The sequence below is a fragment of the Salarias fasciatus genome, chromosome 1 (assembly GCF_902148845.1).
Source record: "Salarias fasciatus chromosome 1, fSalaFa1.1, whole genome shotgun sequence".
Taxonomy (NCBI): domain Eukaryota; kingdom Metazoa; phylum Chordata; class Actinopteri; order Blenniiformes; family Blenniidae; genus Salarias; species Salarias fasciatus.
Genome location: NC_043745.1, coordinates 4,607,447 through 4,626,868, shown reverse-complemented (window position 1 = coordinate 4,626,868; position 19,422 = coordinate 4,607,447). Strand labels below are relative to the sequence as shown.

Here is a 19,422-nt window from a genome sequence, read left to right as displayed (position 1 = left end):
ATTCAAGCATGCTTTTATTCCTCATTTCCACAACTCATGCAAGGATGGAAACCTCGGAAGGGTTTGGTTCTTTATTCTCACTCACATGTAGGCTGGCTTGTTTGTTCTTGACAGTAGTTTAGTTTCTAAACACATCATATTGAGCTGTGCGCCCCTCCTCCATATGATGCAGCCTGCCTTGCTCTATCATCCACGCCACACGTTAACCTCGGTCGTACCTGGACTTTGTTTGGAATGGTAACGATTTGTGACCAATCAGATCGACAATAAATGACAAACATGACTGGAAGCGTTGGACCTGCTCTGAGGTGCATTAACAAACACAGAGGACCATTTTCACACACATACACACACACACACACACACACACACACACACACACACACACAGATGCATGCTAAGGCGATGAGCCAGAGGCCAGCACTTGTCCAATCAATACACAAATTAACAAGACAAATTAAATTTGTGTAATTACAATCCCCTTGTGAAATGGGGGAAAGTTCCCCTCCGGGGACAGAGATAAGCATTGGAGAGACTGTTTGTGTTTTCTAAACTTTCCTCCTAAACCCAGTGGGAAAGATTCTCTGCGTATGGCCCGGAGGAGCTTAATGTGTTCACATGGAGCTCCGATCAGAAAGTGGGACGGGGCGAAGAATAAAGACCGTGAATGAGAAGGAGACGGGCTCCAGCAAGCAGCACGCATAAATCCAGAGATGCACTTTGGCGCTGGCTTCCATTTCCGCAGAGCTGCTGTGCCTCCCCCCAGCTCAGCGCTACAATGGCTTTCAAATAGGAACCGCTGCCGGACGTGGAGATCCAATATGCATCAGCTGCAGGGCGGGCTAGCTGGCTGACAGATCGTTAATACAAGACGCTCTCCGCTCCACGCTGGCTGCTTCGCCTGCTGGTTCCTGCACAGGCTGACTTCTCTGGGCATCAGTGTATAGGGGACTGTGTGTGTGTGTTTGGGGGGAGTGGATGTGTATTTATTACTGTGGTGGTGAGCAAAATGTAGTCATGGGGACTTGTTTGTTTTTAAGGCACTGAAATCGAGTTTTATGGGGGAAATTCCTGAATTAGATCCGTTTTAAGTTTCGCCTAAGGGTGTGATTGGGTTAAGGCTCGTTAAGGCATGTTGGCAATATGGGTGAGTTTCCAGTACATGTTGGGGAATAAAGGGTTAAGGATCCATTATAAATCCACGAGCACATATGATCTGGGAATTGAGCTACAGTTGGAGGTGGGTCGCGGCAGTGGTTCTCAGAATGTGGAGTTTTCTAACCTCACCTTAGAGGTGGAGGTGGCCTAATCCAAGCTAATCCTAAACTAATCCTGAATTAGGCCCCATCTCCTCATCTACGCGTCTTAAAGTGAAAATGCGATGCATTTGCTGCATTTTGAGTGCCTGTTTACACGACAACACTGCCCAGAGGCACTGATAATGTTGCAGAGCTACAGTAAACATGTTTTCTGCACATGTGAGTAGAAGGATAATATGAAGAACATTTTCGGACATCACTTTCAAAATATTGCTGTTAGGAGTGAAATTTTTCTGAATTGAAAAAGCAATAGTGACGTGTCTTCAGTGTATTCTGTGACGTGTATTCTGGAGCCTCAGAATACAGTTTCCGAGCTGTGGTTACAGTTAGATTAGGGTAGTGGATCTAAAAACTCCCATCACTGAGCTGATATGGTGATTTTCCAACCTCACCTTGGGAAGTTAACCCTGATGTGATCCCCCCAAAAGGAATAAACGTCATTGAAGAAAATGAAAAGATGCCATTCATTTCATTTATAAGGATTTCAGACCATTTTAACCCCCTGATGCCTGGATGACCCTCTTGACGCTGTGTGGCGAGCCTCACTTCGTGTTCATGGCCTTCGGTTGTGTTGGTTCTGGTTAGTAAGCTGCATCACGCCAGCTGAGTGGTTCCTCTAAGTTATACTGTACAAATGTCTGTGTGTGTGTGTGTGTGTGTGTGTGTGTGTGTGTGTGTGTGTGTGTGTGTGTGTGTGTTTGTGAGGGGCTGGGCGGGGGTGTACCAGTGTGATTCGTCATGCTTTTTTATGCCGTCCGGATGCTCTCGGTTTGACTCCTGTGTATCCTCGGGCCGTCAGAAGAGAAGGACGTTTTTTCATATTTAAGAGCCCCAAACTCAGCGGGAGTTCAAACTCGCCCAGAACACAAAGGACACTCTCTCCAAGCTCGCTTGTTCTCTCTCACTCTCTCCTCCTCCTTTCCTCGTCTGTCTCAGAGTAGGAGGTAATGAATTACATATGAGCAGTGGAAACGAAGCGTGGTCATGTGGATGAGCCCTTTAAGAGCAAAGTCTTGTCGTAACCCGAGTGCAGCCAGAGCGTTTAAAAGGCACGCCGGCCTTTATGAAGATGGTCCCATTTGGCCTGCCACGCCGCTGCCCTCCCAGCTAGCCCCACACTGCTTTCTTCTTCAGTTCTATTAGCGGGACTGTGTGTGCTTCTTTGAAACTGTGAACTTCCATTTAACTTCTCCTTTAGATTTCCCAAGCATCGGAGTAGAGGTGAAATCTGTTTTTATTAGTGAGGCTCCGAAAGGCCTTTTGTTCTGTTCAGGACTTTCTTTAAGAACATTAAGCTACTTCATTTTTTCATTCTTGGTGATTGTAACTCAACGATGGCCAAATGTTGGCTCGCCAGTTGGAGCTGCTGGTTGTTGAATTACACCATAAACATCGACAATGGGGGAACACAGACATTCGTTTGGACAGACGGCCAAGTTTTGGACCTTTAGAACAAATTAGATTTTCCATTTTCTGTATTTTTTTTAAGAATCCAAATAAGCAACACACCTTGGTGACCTTCCTAAAGGTTTTCTCCGATACACAAACTCTCTTGAAACTGTTGAAAGCCTATGGAGAGTTTTTCACTCACATTCAAACTGCAAGTCATTAAATAGTCCAAACTCTGCGGAGGTGTCTATGTTTGTTCCCAGAAAAAGGTGAAGTTGTTCCAGGTGTTCTGACTTGTCCCGATTACTTAAAAACTGCTTGTCTGTAAATGAATTGATAAATAAAGAAGGGAAACAGATGGGGAAGTGACAATGTCTGACGCATCTGGAGAATAATGAGGAAAAACAGCTAAATCACTGAGGAAGACCAACCATCTTAACCCTGAAAGGAGTTTAAGCGAACAGAATTTTGTTCGAGTTTCCTCTATAATCTAAAACTTTAAAGGGAGATATACAGGAGCAGATCAAGAGATCCAGCAGGTTGAATCCAGAACGGAAGCAGAAGATGTTTCTGAGAGTCATAGTTTTGCCCGATAAGAACTGTAGGGCCCTGTTTACTCAAAAACTTTGTTTTTCCATCATCATTTCAGAAAAACTGCAAGTTTACACCTGGGTGGAGTCCAGATTGTCACTGGATGGCAGCCTCTCCTCTGCTTCTGTGGCGTTAGATGACTTTTGTCTTCTTGCTATAATCTCCCCGCGGTTGGAAGTGTAGTGAATTTACACCCATCATTCCTATTTGCTCAATACTTCAGCACTTCAGGTTGAGATTGAATCCCTGGCGACAATGGGCAGAGGAACCTTTTCAGTTCCCTCAAGAGGTTTCTGGAACTAAATGTCCCATCTACTGTGGGAGGAAATGAGGATTTATATCACAGCGGTAATCACAATAACAGATCGGAGACCCGAACAGAACTATTTCTTCATGCTGAAATAAGATCTAAAGCGGCCTTGTCAGGGTAATTTTTCCCTGAGAACAGAGAGAGCAGAAGTGCCAACAGTGAACATTCAGAGCGAGTGGGGAGTCAACGAGAGGTCATCTTCGCTCGTTGCACAACGGCGTTTTAAGCACAGTGAATCTCCCATTAAAGACCTGCCACTGTCCTCACAGAAAGATGATTTTCTTTGCACTTGCACGAAGTGAGAGACGTAGCAGCTCCGGGTTGATGCATCAAAGTGAACTGACAGTTGCAACAGAGAGAAGCAGACAGGAAAATCCTCAAAGATTTCACGTGAATCAGTCACGTCCGACTGCTGCGTTCTTTATGATGACAGCCCGAAGAGGATGCGAGCCTTCTCCCACGACTCTTGAAACAGATATTTAATCGTCAGATTACTTTCTTTCTTTCTTTCTTTCTTTCTTTCTTTCTTTCTTTCTTTGCTGCTGCTCAAAGACTCGACTCAGGCAGAACTGAATCCAGCTGCTTGTTAGTGAAAGGAACCACGGCTGATTATTGGTTACTGATAGTTGTGTGATTGTGATTGTGACTGACAGACGCGGTCCGCCCGGCTCATCTAGCCGACGCTAAGACGCCGATTCTCATAGTAATTCCTCTTTCTTTTAAAGCAGATTTGTTGCGAGACATCGCTGATGAATAATCATGGCATCTGACAAACAAACAAAAACATGGACCCGTGCACAGCTTTACACAGCTGTGAGCCTTTTAGCTCATTAACAAACACAACAGAAGTGAGAGAATCACTTCAGCAAATACACAAGTCGTGATTCTCCTGATAAACTTTGAGAGCTGCCACAGTTCTTCACTTCCTCAAGATACCTTTGCATCTTCTCTTTTTTTAAAGTGCATTATGGAGAAAAAAGAGCTTTGTACATTGAAACTCAGTTTACATATTTCAAATGAAAATGAATATTTCTTTTCTGATTGTATATTGTCTGACTGTAGCATCCAGTTTCAAAAGAACAAATAAATTATGTTGAAAAGAAATTAAATTGGTTAAAATATACAATATTACAAGTTCCGGATATCCACATTTGAAGCCAGGATATCAGACTCAGACAGTTCAGTTTCATCTTACATAGGACTGGTAAAGTAGGGCCATAATTGCCCTTAAATTTAAAATCTAACTTTTATGTTTGTTCTGGTGCAGAGTATGCATGATGAAAATGTCAATATTTTCAAAAAATCAAGCAATTAGTACAGAACATAACTGCAATCGCAACATAAAGCCAATTTTAAAGAATCCTCCCGGCGCAAGTTATAGTGAGATGTTCAGAAAGCTTCTGCAGTGTGATTGTTTGTACAAACGCTCCCTGACAGCATGGCTTTGAAGCTAATGCTAGTTAGCTAGGTTTCACACCTGTGATGTAGTCAAAGTCATTGGATTATTGTGATATGTTTTGCCAGATTCTTATCTGTACCTTTAGTTCCTCATCTCTTCTTGTCACCCTCTCTTATTTTGCCTGCGTTGCTCATTTCTCGTTGAGTTCCCTCGCCAAACGCCCCTCTGTTGATAATGTGACCTTCTCCCATACCGAACACTAATTCACACAAACTCTAATCACTTGAAGTCTCCAGTCTTGGCTCCTTACTTTTAACTCTGTCCTTCTCCTTTTTTCCTCTTTTTACTGCCACTTGCCACTCGACCTTCTTCATTCTCTGCCTTTCTTTGTGTCACTCCTTGCTACATTTCTCCTTTGAGATCTCTGCAATCTTTAGAAAATGTCACGTCAGTCTTGACAATTGGGCTTGTGAGCGGTGCCAGGTGATCATTTGGCCCACTCTGCCTGTTTAAGCAGTTTCCTTTAGAGCCTCTCTGAGTGTGTGTATTAGTGTTGTGCACATTGATTAATGAAAAGACCTTTTTCAATTCCTTGAGTTTTTGACAGAACTGAACTGAAGAATGAAGAATTATCAATGGACTTCACCTTCGAAGATATGTTTTTTTTAATTTTTGTTTTCTTTTTAGCTTTCGCAGTCATAAGGAATGTTAAAGAGGAAACACAAACTTGAAACTTTTCTGAAACGCTGCGACTGCTCATGAGCACCACGGCCGGAGTGATTAGTTTTCCTGCGCATGCTCAGTAGATGGACAATGTTTTCCTCCAGGATTGACTTGACTTTGTCCCTATCCAAAATGCCAAATGATCCAACATTAGAGCTGCTGTTTCTCCTCAGACAGATGTGTTCTCCCTCACAGCACGATGCTAATGCTACGTCAGTATCAATCAGCTAACTGTGTGTCTCCGTGGCATCACTGATCTCCCACGCATGGGCAGCACCTGCTGTCCTGTTGTGGCTCTCAGTGGTGTGTTGTATCTGCTACTTGGACCCAAACAGTGCTCCCTGGTTGACCTGTAGTCGGCAGCATCTGGGTCCTTCAGTGTTGCGTCCTCCATTTTCCATCATAATTCACATATTGGCAGCTGGATGGCGCTTGGAGTTTTATAATGGTATTTGCTGAAGTTGGGCTTTAATTCTGTGCAGCTGCAACATTGGTACATATGAACTTTGAATTGAATACATTATCATCAACTCTAAAACTACCAAGGGAAACAACCTGTGTTCTCCTGGTCCTCCTGCAGGGTCGTCTGTCTGTTGGTTCCTGTTTCTCTCAGCCACTCAGCTGTCTCCTACAGGAATGTATCCGGCTCGTGTGATGTGGGTCTTTATGGGAGGTGGGAGACTCTGCCTGTCAGAATCACCAGCATTTAGCTGTAGCCGCGATTAAACTTAGCATGCAGGGACGATTCAGTTCCTGTAATCATCCATTAGGAAAGTCCCAAGATTCAGTAGAACCATTATCCAAATGTTGAGCATCATGTTGTGAGTTCTGGAAGAGCACAGTCAGGCCCGTCACAGCACTCTGATGTTCTGCAGCTCCTCCAGAGATCCAGGGAAATGTCTTCAAACGTCTTTGTTTTAACGCCTCAGTTTTAGAGACAAATAGAAGTTTTCACAAGTCTGGAACTTGGCTGAGACATTATTTTTTTAGCTTAATGCGGAATGACTTGTTTTTCTTCATTCTTCAGATTTTACTAACCAGCACTTTATATTCCATAGCAGCGAATGTTGTTGCTCCATCCTTTGCTCATTTATTTGTATATTTAAAGTGTGTGGCGCGCTCTCTGCTTGGGCTTCGTCAGTGCGACTCTTGTGTGGTCTGCATTTTGACTGAAGCGATAACAGCTTCTGGTTTGAGTGTCGCTGCAGGAAAAACAACAGAGGAAAAGCTGGACAGGCCTCACTCAGAGGGATGGGGAAGATGAACAGGGTTCATGCCTCACAGCACCTTCTTTCATTATAAGGAAATAGAGATGGAAGACATTAAAAATATATCCAAACGTATGACAAAGGGAAGAATGCTTCTGAGTGCTTCCTTTTCTTGATAAATGTGCTGCTTTGCACTTATGACCTGTTTCAATAATGTTTTGGGGGGAAAAGAAAGAACATCTATACAGATGGTTAAGATTTATCTGCGTCTTCAGGAGATTTCAAATCAGAGGTGTGACAGTGTTTTGGATTGCCAAAGCTGTAAAATGAAAATGATGAGAAAATAAAGAATGAGACCAAAACATCCTGCACATATTGAAATCTGCCTTTGGTTGCTTTTTGAGAAGTTTTTTTTTTTTTTTTTTTTTTTTTTTTTTTACCTAAATCAGAGATTTTTCCAAAAATCCAGGTACTTTATTTAATTTTTGTTAATATAAATTATATTTTATGTTACTGGTTTGGAAAGATGAGTAAACAATTCATAATTTGTTAAATTTCCATTTATGTGTTTATGTTGAACATGTGCAAAGTCCTTATCGCTATTAGAGGTGAATCCTGAAGTCAACAGGACTCAGGTGTAGATGTGTGAGACAGGCCAGGACTGACACAAAGTCAGGTGAACAGATAGCAAAGAGAAGAATTTAGACGGAATTGGAAAAACTAAAAACAAGAATCCATAAACAAAACAGACTCTTATGTCCCCAGAGAGTAGGGCGTAAATTTAAACACAGTTTAAGTTTTTCTTTGTTGCAGTGTGCTTGGTGGTTTGAGAGGCCGGATTGGAACCTCCTCCTTGCTGGTTTTGGCCCACAGGCCTTATGTTAGACACCTCTGATTTGATATCTTACAGCAGTAGCAAAAATTGTGGTTTGCGACAAGATGGAAATCCCCCTGAAAACAGGTTAGGGAAGAGAATTAAGTGCAATAAAGCAGGATGTGTTCAATAAAGGGGTGTGTAAAACAAACCTGAGGGATCATGGACAGGACAGTAAATGAGAAGGGAATGAATGTCCGGGACATCAAGCAGAGCCTAAAGACAACAACCTCTGAGTTAAACAAAGGCGGAAAGCTTTGGATTGAAGTGGTATATAGAATTTACTCCATTCTCCTCGGTCAATTGTATGGCCTCGGCCAATATATTAAAATTAATTCGATCATTCCTGAAGTGCAGCAGCAGCTCATGTTGCAGCTGGATCGAGCCAAATCAGCTGGAAGGTAATTGAAAGTTCAGAAGAAACCAAACGTTTGCAACAAACTTAAAGAAATGACACTCCGACAGCTCGGGATTTCTACATGAGAAGCAGCGTAATGCTGCGCGGGACGCTCATCACAGAGGAACATCTGAGCTCCGACAAGGCAATTAGAGCAGAGCAGCTTATCGTCTGCTCATTTCTCTTCGCTCAAGGTGAAGCTGCAGCGAGATGCGCGTGGTGGAGTCCGTCCGCCGGGTGGAGGTGCAGTCATTACACAAGAATCGATGCATCACGATTCAAGTCACAAGTGGGCCTGACATGAAAACACTGTTTCACAAAGACGGTGTGAGAAGAAAGAGGAAGTGTCAGTAGAGAGCGCTGGTGAATTATTGGAAAGCTGCACAATGTGAAATGTCGGTTACAGTAAAAAAAAAAAAAAAAAAAAAAAAAAAAACGAGTGAAGTGAGTGAAGAGGTGAGCGGGAAAGAGAGGCGGGAGATGAGAGAGCGCTGATAGACTGAAGACTGCAAGAGATGCAGTGAGCCAGGATGACGGCAGCTCCCCTGATGTGTCGGTCTCTTCATCGCACTGTTAATGCAAAGCCTTCCCAGCTCGTTACGCTAACCTGAACAGCACTGGAGCTGGTTCACGCAGATCCTGGATGAACCGTCTTAAACTACATGCTCAACTAGAATTTGGCACTCAGAGAGCACAGACCTCCGCCACAGCTCAAATCAGTCACCAACAACAATAACGCCAGGAACGCACTGCGCGCGGAAGCGCCGCGCGCGCCGCGAACGTCTCCGCGCCGGCGCTTGGCTGTTCGTATTGGAGGCGTATCTGCTGCCTGCGCTCTCCGCGCTGGTCACACATCGACTGCACTCGGCTGGCTCCGTCAGCTCTCGGTTTTCACATTTGTTCCCTCTGTCTCGCTCTGCCAGGATGGATGTGTGTGTGTTTTGGTGACCTGTGGAGAATCGCTGTCGCTGAGTGTGTGTGTGTGTGTGTATGTGTGTGTATTTTTGTGTTTTTGTTTGTTTGATTGGGTGCGTACGTGCGTATGTGTGTGTCCATCTCTCTTGAGATTAGACCCAAGTGACAAATTATAGACAGACGAGCAACACCGTCCATAACTAATCGTCTTTTAATTTATTTTATTTTGAAAATTGACCGGATTCTCTTGCCTTTTCTGTTTCCGACTTCCTGTCTGGTCCGATCTGCTTGATCCAGCTTGACAAATGGCGCTGTCGGCGCTCTCGGCGCACGTAAAAAATAGAATGAAGCGGAGCGGGCGCGCTGCAGAGCGCGAGCTGCGGCGCATGCGGCGCCCCCCTGTGCGTTGTGTGCGGGCAGTCAGATAGGTTAACATGGGAGGCGATCAGAAAGTCAGTGCGCGGTGCTTCCGCGTCCAGCGCCTGGGACAACAGACCCGTTTGTCCCCCCCTGTCGGCAGGCCTGCCCAACTATGTCAAAGACTCCCTATCTCTCAATGATGAAGAATCCTTTAAAAAATTCCTGGATCCAGACAGTGATCCGGATCGTCACCAAAATTTAATGGATTCTAAGTTAGCCCAAGACCCACCTTTCCACAAAGTTTCATTGCAATCCGTCCATTACTTTTTCCGTAATGTTGCTAACAAACCAACCAACAAACCAACAAACCGACGTGATCACATAACCTCCTTGGCGGAGGTAATAATAAATCGATGGCCGTTTTGGTTCATGTGCATTTGTTGAGTGATTGGTTATGAGTGGTGCTTTAAGTACGTCAGAAGAAAACTGGGTTTTTGTGCAAAACTACCTGTTTTCCAAATGAAGCGATCTGATCCAGACTCAGAGGAGATTTATTGTGAAAGTCGAAGTTGACTGTTGAAGAGTCAAGGGAGTGTTTTCAAAGTTTGGCAGCTCCGCTCAGAGCCGAATCCTCCTTCCTGGCAGCGGCTGTGTGGGTGTGCAGCTTCAGGGTGGTAGTGGGGGAAAACTGTGACCAATAAGCTATTGGACATGAAGTGTGACTGCCTATTAATGTTTTTAATTGAATACAGCCAACGGAGACATGCTGCTGTATTGACAACGGCAGTAATTTCAAAACGTAATCACAACATGTTTTGTGGAGTCACCGTGACCGCTTTGATTTTCTTGAATTGAGTGTAAGTACAGCACACTTTCTTTTTCGTGCTTGCTGCCACGGTGTGAGGAAACGGTAGAACAGCTCTACTGTAATTTCACTGCACAAAGGACCATTGCTGTGTTTGTCTCCAGCAAAATGGACTGAACCATTCAAGGCAACCGTCTGACATTGACAGGCTTTCTAAGAGCAATAAAAGCAGCAAAAAGAAAATCACAATTACACTTACTTAATCCTTTTTACCCTCCTATCAAAGAACACTGAGGAATACTCCAGGAGCTCGTGGCGCGCATTTGAAGAACTAAAAGTATTTCTGTGAACATCTCTAATGGAAACGCTGTCCGAGAACGATCGGATTGACATTTACAGAGCGGAGCTCTGCAGCAGTGTGGAGCTGCTGCGACATAAAGTGAGAAGTTCCTGCGGCCTGGAGAAGAGTGCTTAGTGCTCAGCGTCTCATGAACTTTTGAAATCCGGGCACGATGATGGATTGCTGCTTCTGGTTGGTGGACGTGTGTTCCCGTAGTTCCTTTACGTATGGTGCAGAGCACACAAGGCAGTCTTAACCACTTCATTAACTTTTAATTTCCCATTTGAGTAAGTCAGAAAATAGAATGTAATAACTTTTGTCTGATGTTTGTTGACTGCCGAGAGATGTGAGGGCAGAAAAACTAGATCACGACAGCTTGCACTGCAATAATCCTCATTAAAGCTAATATACACAGACAATATTAGCAATTTCGTACGTTATGCACCAGGCTGTCAGTGTGCGTTCTTTAATATATGACATTTCATCCACAGCTCCATTGTTTGGCGAGCAGCAGCCTGTTAGAGCGGTTACAGTGCAGAGGCTCCAGAGCCAGCTCTGAATATTGATCGTCAACAAAGCCTAAAATGGGCTTAAATAACAGCTCTCACAAGCCATTCCTTTAAGGACTAATGATTTTAAAGAAAGTTTTTCACCCCCTCACCAAATCCCTCTGTCTCCTTCTGTCTCTTCCTCCATCCAGAGCTAATAGATGGGACCCCCACCTTGAAAATCAACCACGGCTCGGGCACAGTGGTGCTTCAGTTGCCAGGCAACGTGAACGTAGCAGACAGACGTTGGCATCGGCTGGACGTCCACAGCAACAGCAAGGTGGGACGCTTCATCCATTTAACACCAACCGACACTTGTTTTGGAAATGAGTCCCAAGTATACTCACACTGTGACACACTGGCAGATTTTAAGGGGCAAAAAAACATGTTGATGTTGTTTTAGCAGTTTTCCAATTGTAGCTAGAACAACAACAACAAAAAAATAAATAAATAAAACATTTTTCTCCAACAGTTCCTCATAGAAAAAATGTTATATGTTAAAACTGCAAAGGTAAGTACACCACTGAAGCTATAGTGTGGCAAATAAAAGGATTTCATTATATATGCCCATCTTATTTAGAGTAAGCTTGTAGTAGTTAAAGGAGTCATATTATGCAAAATTCATTTAAAAAGGTGTCTTTACAGTCATATTAACTTCCAGAGCCTCTGTATGATCCCCAGAAGTGAAAAATTCAGTCACCTCCCTCTAGGCCTGGGCGATTATATGATCGTGATTAGTGATCGCGATTAATTTCCAGTCGATCACGGTGATCAGCTGTGAGCACATTTACTCGATCAGACATGGCAGAAATGTGCGTGACAACAGTCAATCATAGTCAACTTTTTCCTGCTCAACTTTTGCCTGTAAGTTGTCTGAGAAGTAAACAGAGATGGAGCTGAACGTGGAGCCGAGGGCAGCGAAGCAGATGAAGTCAGCCATGCCTCGGCGTTATCCTCTGAACATGAGGCTGCTGGTGACAGGAAAGGCTGCTCCACCCGCACCGCTGCTAGCTCACCGCTGCTAGCACACCGATCCGCAAGGAATCTGGTCTTTTGAGTACAGGAACTATTTGTGATCAAGTTTAACTAACGATCGTTCAGTTCTTCTCTTTTACTGAAAAAACGGTGCATCGCATCATTGAACATATCACCACGTCTTGCCGCTAACGCTCTGTTTCTAACAACATGCAGAGAGAGCCTGCAGCGCTGCAGCGCCGTTCTTCTTCTGTGGTGTCTGTGTAAAATAAGGTTGAACATGCAAACAGCACACCTAGTGGCATGAAGTGCAAATGCAGTCATGGCATCGTCTGTGCGCCGTGGGTTGAATGAGGATCTCCTGGAGTTATTCCAAATGTTTCAGAAACCAGAATATTTATCTTAACATGAATATTGACTGCATGTAAACGCAGCCAGTGTCGTCTTTTCAGGCCACTGCACCATACGAGCAACATTGTAAGAGGAGAAAAGCGATCACACGCCATTACTTTTGTCCATTTTTTTTTTATATCATTGTAGTTTTGTACTGTTACATTTTAAGTCTAATCTGTCCAATCTAGATTATTAAAATTTTGTACATTTGATGCAAGCATTAATAATGGCAGCAGTAGTCCTATATTTAGCATCAGAACATCAAAATAATTTTTACATTCTAAAGCGCCTTCATTTTCCCCCGGGGGTTTCTTTAGTTTTTTAAACTTTGATAGAAACAAAAATCCTCAGGGCTGTAAACTGTCACACTTTAACTAACGATCGTTCAGTTCCTCTCTTTTACTGAAAAAAACGGTGCATCGCAAGATTCTATTATCTTGGTGCTAGATTTTTTTTCCATTTACTGCACTTTTAAGTGAGATTGTTCGTATATTTTTCTATGTTTATATTATTTAATTTGCATTGCTATTTACTTGGCTTGTTAACTATTCTATAGTTTTAGTTTTCGGTGCAGATGCTTTAAAACTGGTTTAAAACAATATGACATATCGTGATTAAAATCGAGATTGAATGATATGAAGAAAAAAAAATTGTGATCATTTTTTTTGCCATATCGCCCAGCCCTACCTCCCTCAATTGCGCACTCCACTTTTAAGGAAATACACACTCAAACACGCAATTCTGAAATCTTCCTCTTGACAAGAGGAACACCACTCCCCCTTAATAATAGGTCCGCTTTAAAGTGTCGTTAATGTAATGTTTCATGTCAAAATGTGCTGCTTTTGCACATTCATTTAAAAAAAAATTCACATTTATTCAGCAACGTTTCAAAAATGATGTCCGTTTACAAGGCATCTGCAAAAAAGCTGAAAATGATGTTGTTAGCATGCCAGGCCGCTAGTTGGTGGCATTTTTTTTTTTTTTTTTCCCATCTATTGTTGTTGAACAATACAGTCTAAACGTTAAACGTTAAGAATGGAGAACACAGACATTCACATGGACAGACCACCAGGTTGGACCAGGAGGTTCTGGACTGGGACCACGTGAACGGACACCCAGAACACAACAGTAGTTTTGCATTTTACACGCAGTTTTTCGTATGCTTATTATAATTTTTGACAAATCATGATAAAGGATGAATTAAATTACATCTTAAATAAAATGCAGGGCTTTATGAGAAGCAGTCAAAATGACCTTCAGTTAAAAAGTAGATATTTCTGAGCTGAAAACCTCTGATAATATACCTTTGGGTCCTATTTCCTGAACAAGGCTATCAGTTTACGTGAAATTCATTAATAGGTTTCATGTCGACCAGAATTTACTGACTGTAAAGTGGTCAAGGATAATTACACTGAACTAAATGTAACTGTTTTTTTGAAAGAGTGAGGCAACTTGTTTTTCAGTGAAAATGGAAAACTTTTGCAGCGCTCTCATTCCCTGTTTACATGACAGCAGCACTCAAAGCCTGAAAACACAAATTTTTGAAAATGCCTCGACTCCAGAGGCATTCCAGAGTGCCAGTCCACATTCTCCTAGGACTTGGTAGTTTTAGATTTAACAGTCTGTACGACTGTCCGTGAACTCGTATCGTTAATGTTTATAGCACAAACTCATTGCCTGGCATGCTAACTACATAGATTTCCATGGTCATGCCATTTCCCTGGAAATGAACGTTGTCTTCAAAACTTTTCTGCAACAAAAATGTGAAAAAGAAGCATTTGACTCTAAACACCATCTTGTAAAGGAAATCTCGCTCATTGGCTAACTTTGCTCAGCAGTACATTAGATTGACTCATTCCCTTCAGTCTGTTGTTGAAGCACTGCTCTGTCAGATTGGCCCTTTCTGCCTTGACAGCCACTGACCAGGGAGTAATGTCCACCAGTTAATACAGGCCTTCTGGAAATCAGGTGTTTTCTCTGCCTCCTAAAAAGCGTGAGTGATGGGAGCGTCCCTTCAGCGCCTTTAGGAGCTCCTTCATCCTCCAGCAGCCACCGTGGGCAGCTGGCTGTCACCAGATGCTGGGTAGATGCTACCTAGCTGACCCTGCCAGGAGCATATGCTTGTCAAACACATTCAGCCACACGAGTCTAAGTACACACAGCCTGCGTCATTAAACTGTGAATGCCTCATTAAGTCTGCTGTGTTCCTTTGATCACTTTACACTTACTTGAATAAACCGTGGCATTTCCAGAGCTAATGCATACATGTGTTTAATGTGTATGTTAATTGGCTGAATGTAATTTGAGTCTCGTGTTTCTCTTTGCTCAGCAGAGAGGTTGTTTTCCTCCTCTCTTTTTTTTCTTGGCATGCCTCCCAAGCAAATCGAATTCGTACAATCTCTTTCTGATTGTTTCCACATGCTATTTGACACCAAGCGACCTGCAGATCCCTTGCAGAAATGTGACGGTCACGGAGACTTTGTGTTGCTCTTCGCCTGAATCTTGAGAGGCTCTCATGCCTGGAACATTCAGCAGCTGTCTGAAATCCACTCACTTGGGAAAGGCATGTTGCCAGCATGCTCTGTGGATAGCAGGCAAACTGCTGGAAGCGGGGTGGAGGTTCAGGAAACATTTAAGGTGTTGTGTTACCTCCAGACTCCTCAGCATTTCACAAAAACTGTGTTTTCTCCTGTTTCCACGGTGACAGAGTCAAATAGATTTCAAAATGTTGTGTGTTCAGGAGCTCTGAGTGTAGTTGTCATGTAAACAGCTGAAGCACAGCTAAAGGTTTGCATTTAGACCTGAAAACGTCATGTGAACTGTAACTCTTAGTCCAAGTCTGGAAAGGTTTGTGATGTTTTGGCTGCAAAGGGAGGAGTGCTTTCAGCAGGTGGTAAAATTTACTGGATTATTTTGAAGAACACAGATTCCACTAATTTCTCTCTTTTATCCGGCTCTTCTAATTAATATAAATCTGGGATCTTGTGGGATCCTAAATATGTGTCTAATTTTAATGAAATACTGCATGAAAGTCATTCCACAATGTCTATCTTTAGCAGTAATCACCATTCACACACCAAACACATTGATGTGAATGCACAGCCACTTTTTTGTAAGTTTTCCCTTTTATTTATACAATTTTGAGATTCACTGTTTAAAAAGATAAGATTCCCTCTACAAGCCTCAAGGGTTTTTTTTTTTTTTAATACCTCACCTGCACACCGTGCTTCTCTTCAGTTTATACCGCCTGTCAGATTATATGTGCAAATAAACTTAAACAATGGCCCCCGTTTTAGTTTTTGCTTCCTTTCCTTCCTTTCAAGTCCATATCAGCCATCAGATGTCCCTGAAATATGACTGGCAACTAGATCAAAGAAAACAGCCTCACTCATGATTATTTAAAAGCTGCCATTGCTGCATTTTTGTTTCTTTTTTTGTCTTGATGAAAATGTTGTAAATATATTCTTATGTAAGCTATGGTTCCAGCACCGTTATGGTAGATATGGTCGAACATCACGATCCATCTATTTACAAGTCGCCAATGGTTCGCACTCGTACCTTTAATCAAGCTTGATATTTTGTTGTAGTTTGCTCGATCTACTACAGATAAAAACTACATCAAGGCCTCGATATGTATCCAAGACACTAAAAAGACAAACAAAGAAGTCTTTATATCAAGAAGGGAAGAAGCAGTCTGGGTTGCAGGGAGTTACAAAGCCTGTTATCAGCTTCACAACAGAACATTTTCATGGTCAGCAGAAATCTCTGGAATCAACAATGTGATCAGGACAGTTGAACTCGTTATTTTCCATCAGCTATTTCCTTCTCCCATCGGAATGTTGCAGTAATGGGAACATAAAGTTTGCCTCAGCTCATCGAAGCATCAATACCATAACATGGTTGAGTTGTGAATAACTGACCCGTCATACACATTTTGTCAATTATAATATTCATTTAGCAGATGCAGGTTGTTTTTTGTTTGTTCGTTTGTTTGTTTGTTTTTAACCATATATGGAAGTGCGGAGGCTCAAAGAAAACATGCTGCTGTTGTCACGGTAACAGTAGATGTTCCAGCTCAAAATTCTGACGAAATGATGTGATGAAGGATCGAGGTCCTAAATTCAACTGAGTGTTCAGAACATGTCATTTGGTTGTTGACCTCTATTGTGGAAAGTCACTCATGGCGTATGAATACACAATCTTCACTTCATCTCGCTCTGTTCAAGACAAAGCCAGGTAAGGCCAATTTATTTAAATGGCGCCATTCAGACATGAGGCTATTCACAGTGCCTCACAAGTACCAAGATAAAGGTGATAAAAGAAGAAGCGTCTTTTGTTTAATAGAAGGGCAGAACAGGTAATTGTGTTTAAAGTCTTGGTTTAAAAGAAGTGTGTGTCAGCGGTCCACAGGTGTTCAAAGGTTCTTTTATAGTTTAGTTTTTTGACAATTGAGCATAGAAGCTAAACACTGGTTCACCTTTGTTGCTTCTGAGCCTGAAACACTGACTGCACCTCTTCCTGAGGACCCCAGGACTGCTGTACTTGACCTTCAGACATCTAACAGATTTGAAACGTGCACAAGACAACAGCTTACTGACACGCATGAGCAAGTTTCTCTCAATCTTATTTGCTCAGAAATCTTTTAATTCTTGCAAAATTTAATGGCTGGTAGTAAGCTGAATGTCTGACTGTCTTCATGTGACTGTTGCATTTCTGATCTGAGTCCAGCTTCACAGCCAGAGTTATGCCTTGATTTTCTGTCTTGAGTCACAACAAGGAAGATAGAGATGCAGAGGACCCCCGAGGAGGAGAATCCCGCAGAATTAAGTCCCCGATGACTCAAATATTACAAACAAATCAGTATTCAGCAGAAGTCTGAGAGCATCGCCCTGAAACAGCTCTTGAGCAGCATCGAACATGAAAAAGAGATGTTGCTTGCAGGAGAGGACCACCAGCTGAGAGCTGGAATCCAAGCTCCCGCAGAAGGACGAGGAGGTTCAGACCCTGAAACAGGCTCTGCTCACCTGAGGAACTGATCCCCAAGACCTTGAGACTTGGTTCACTAACACAGTCGGCCAGATCAAGGCTGTTATTAAGGAAATGTTTGCACACTGTGACAACTGATGGGAGGCTCTCCACAACACCAACGAGAAGGTGGTCGTGACCAAGTTGACCTTGGAAATTGAAGTGATGGATGGCTCAAGAGAAGGAGGTGGCGGCACAGATGGCAGCTTTACAGGAGGAGAGTGGGAAAAAGCTGCGTCTCCTGACAAAGGAAAAGAAAGAAGCAACCAGCAGTGCACCGTGGGACAAGATGGTTTTAATCGAGAAGATTCTGGACAACAAGACCAGAGAGAAATGTACCAGAAAGAGGCTGACTGGCAGAAGGGAAGGAGGAGAACGTCAAGGAGCTGCTGATACGAAGGCACGCTGTAGAGTTGACTGGCTGAGGAGCAGAAGTGGAAGGATATGTCCTTATAGAGACAGTCTTCCGTCTGGATGATCTGGCCTGCAAACAACAGCAGAGACAAGGCAAAGACGAAGAGAGTGGAGAAGCTCAGAAGGAAGTGACCAAAGTTGGCAGAGACAGATGGAGGAGGAGGAGGTCAGTAAGTTTCAGTATAATCCTGGTTTGAAGACGAGACTGAACTCACGTCATAATTTTATGACTCTTTTCCTGATGCAATAATTATGTTTGAATAAATATTGCATTAAAAGATTCAAAGGGGATGCTTTTGATGAGCAATAAATCACTTGAGAGGAAGAACGATGTGGAATAATGAAAACCAACAAAAGAAAGAGAACCTGGAGCGGAGTGTCGTCCAGCAGTAGCCGTTCAACTGAATACATCAACCAGAAACAAAACGGTGAAACGAACGGAGAAGCAGTCAGGCCATGCTGCTGTGTCCACAGAACTACAAAATAAAACACAAATACTGCTCACAAATGTGCTGTACATTGCATAGAACACTCAATATAACAATCTGCAGCTGTTAAAGTGATTTAGCATGGTGTGCGGTCAGCATCACGTAGAACAGCGAGCACATACCTGCAGTCATATTTATATTCTCTCATTTGCCAAAAAGCCAGTTAGACAGTTGTGCTCTGTATCAGAAAAAACAAAATGTATTCCCTTGTTATCTCTCACATGTACAAATCTAAATTCAAAACATATCAGTATAGCATTAGTTTGACTTTTTTCATGTATTGAATCTTTAAAACATTTGTTACTTGTTATCTCAGTCAGTTTTGTTTTGACGGACCTCAGCAGTGTTGCTACTGTTACTTCAGGCAGCTTCCATATTGGTTGGTTATTGTTCGTGGTTAAATCGCAAAAGGATATCTGCCCTTTGATACAATCTTAAGAGGTTAACTGACATTTATGTTACAATTTAAGTATGAATGATATGAAAGCAATGGGACACGATTGATACTTGACGAAAATGCTACCAGTGGCATAAAAAAAAAAAAAAAACGTATCAGGAGGAACTGAGAGTAGTTAGCTCCACCCACAAAGGAGCAATGGCTGATGACAACTGAAGAAATCAACAAAATGGAAAAACTAATCCACAAGCTGCGACTACAAGAAGGACAAATGGACAGTAAATGGAAAACATTTACAAAACTGGAAATGGCCGAGGGACTGATTAGTCACTGTAGAAGCGATCCAGGTACCCATGTTTTTGTTCTCTGTATATTTAAAACAAAACCCAAACAAAATCAAATTGGAACTTAAAGAGAAAGACTGATGTTGGGCCGAGCTTGCTGCGTGGCGCCACATGTTCCAGCTTGCTTTTAATGAGTATGATAGAGGCTGCGTAGCATCAACGGGGGCCGTGCGGAGTGGTTCAAGGCGACGCTCAGCCTTGGCGTATC

The 19,422-nt window shown here is 42.7% G+C and overlaps 1 protein-coding gene across 1 annotated transcript in view; it reads left to right on the top strand.

The window, feature by feature from the left end:
• The window catches only part of LOC115389974 (neural-cadherin-like), a 292,942-nt gene that overhangs the window by 189,028 nt on the left and 84,492 nt on the right, over positions 1-19,422 (top strand). The window contains exon 28 of the mRNA XM_030093594.1: positions 11,331-11,458. Coding sequence (XP_029949454.1) covers positions 11,331-11,458 — 128 coding nt within the window. The remainder of the gene's footprint in view (positions 1-11,330; positions 11,459-19,422) is intronic.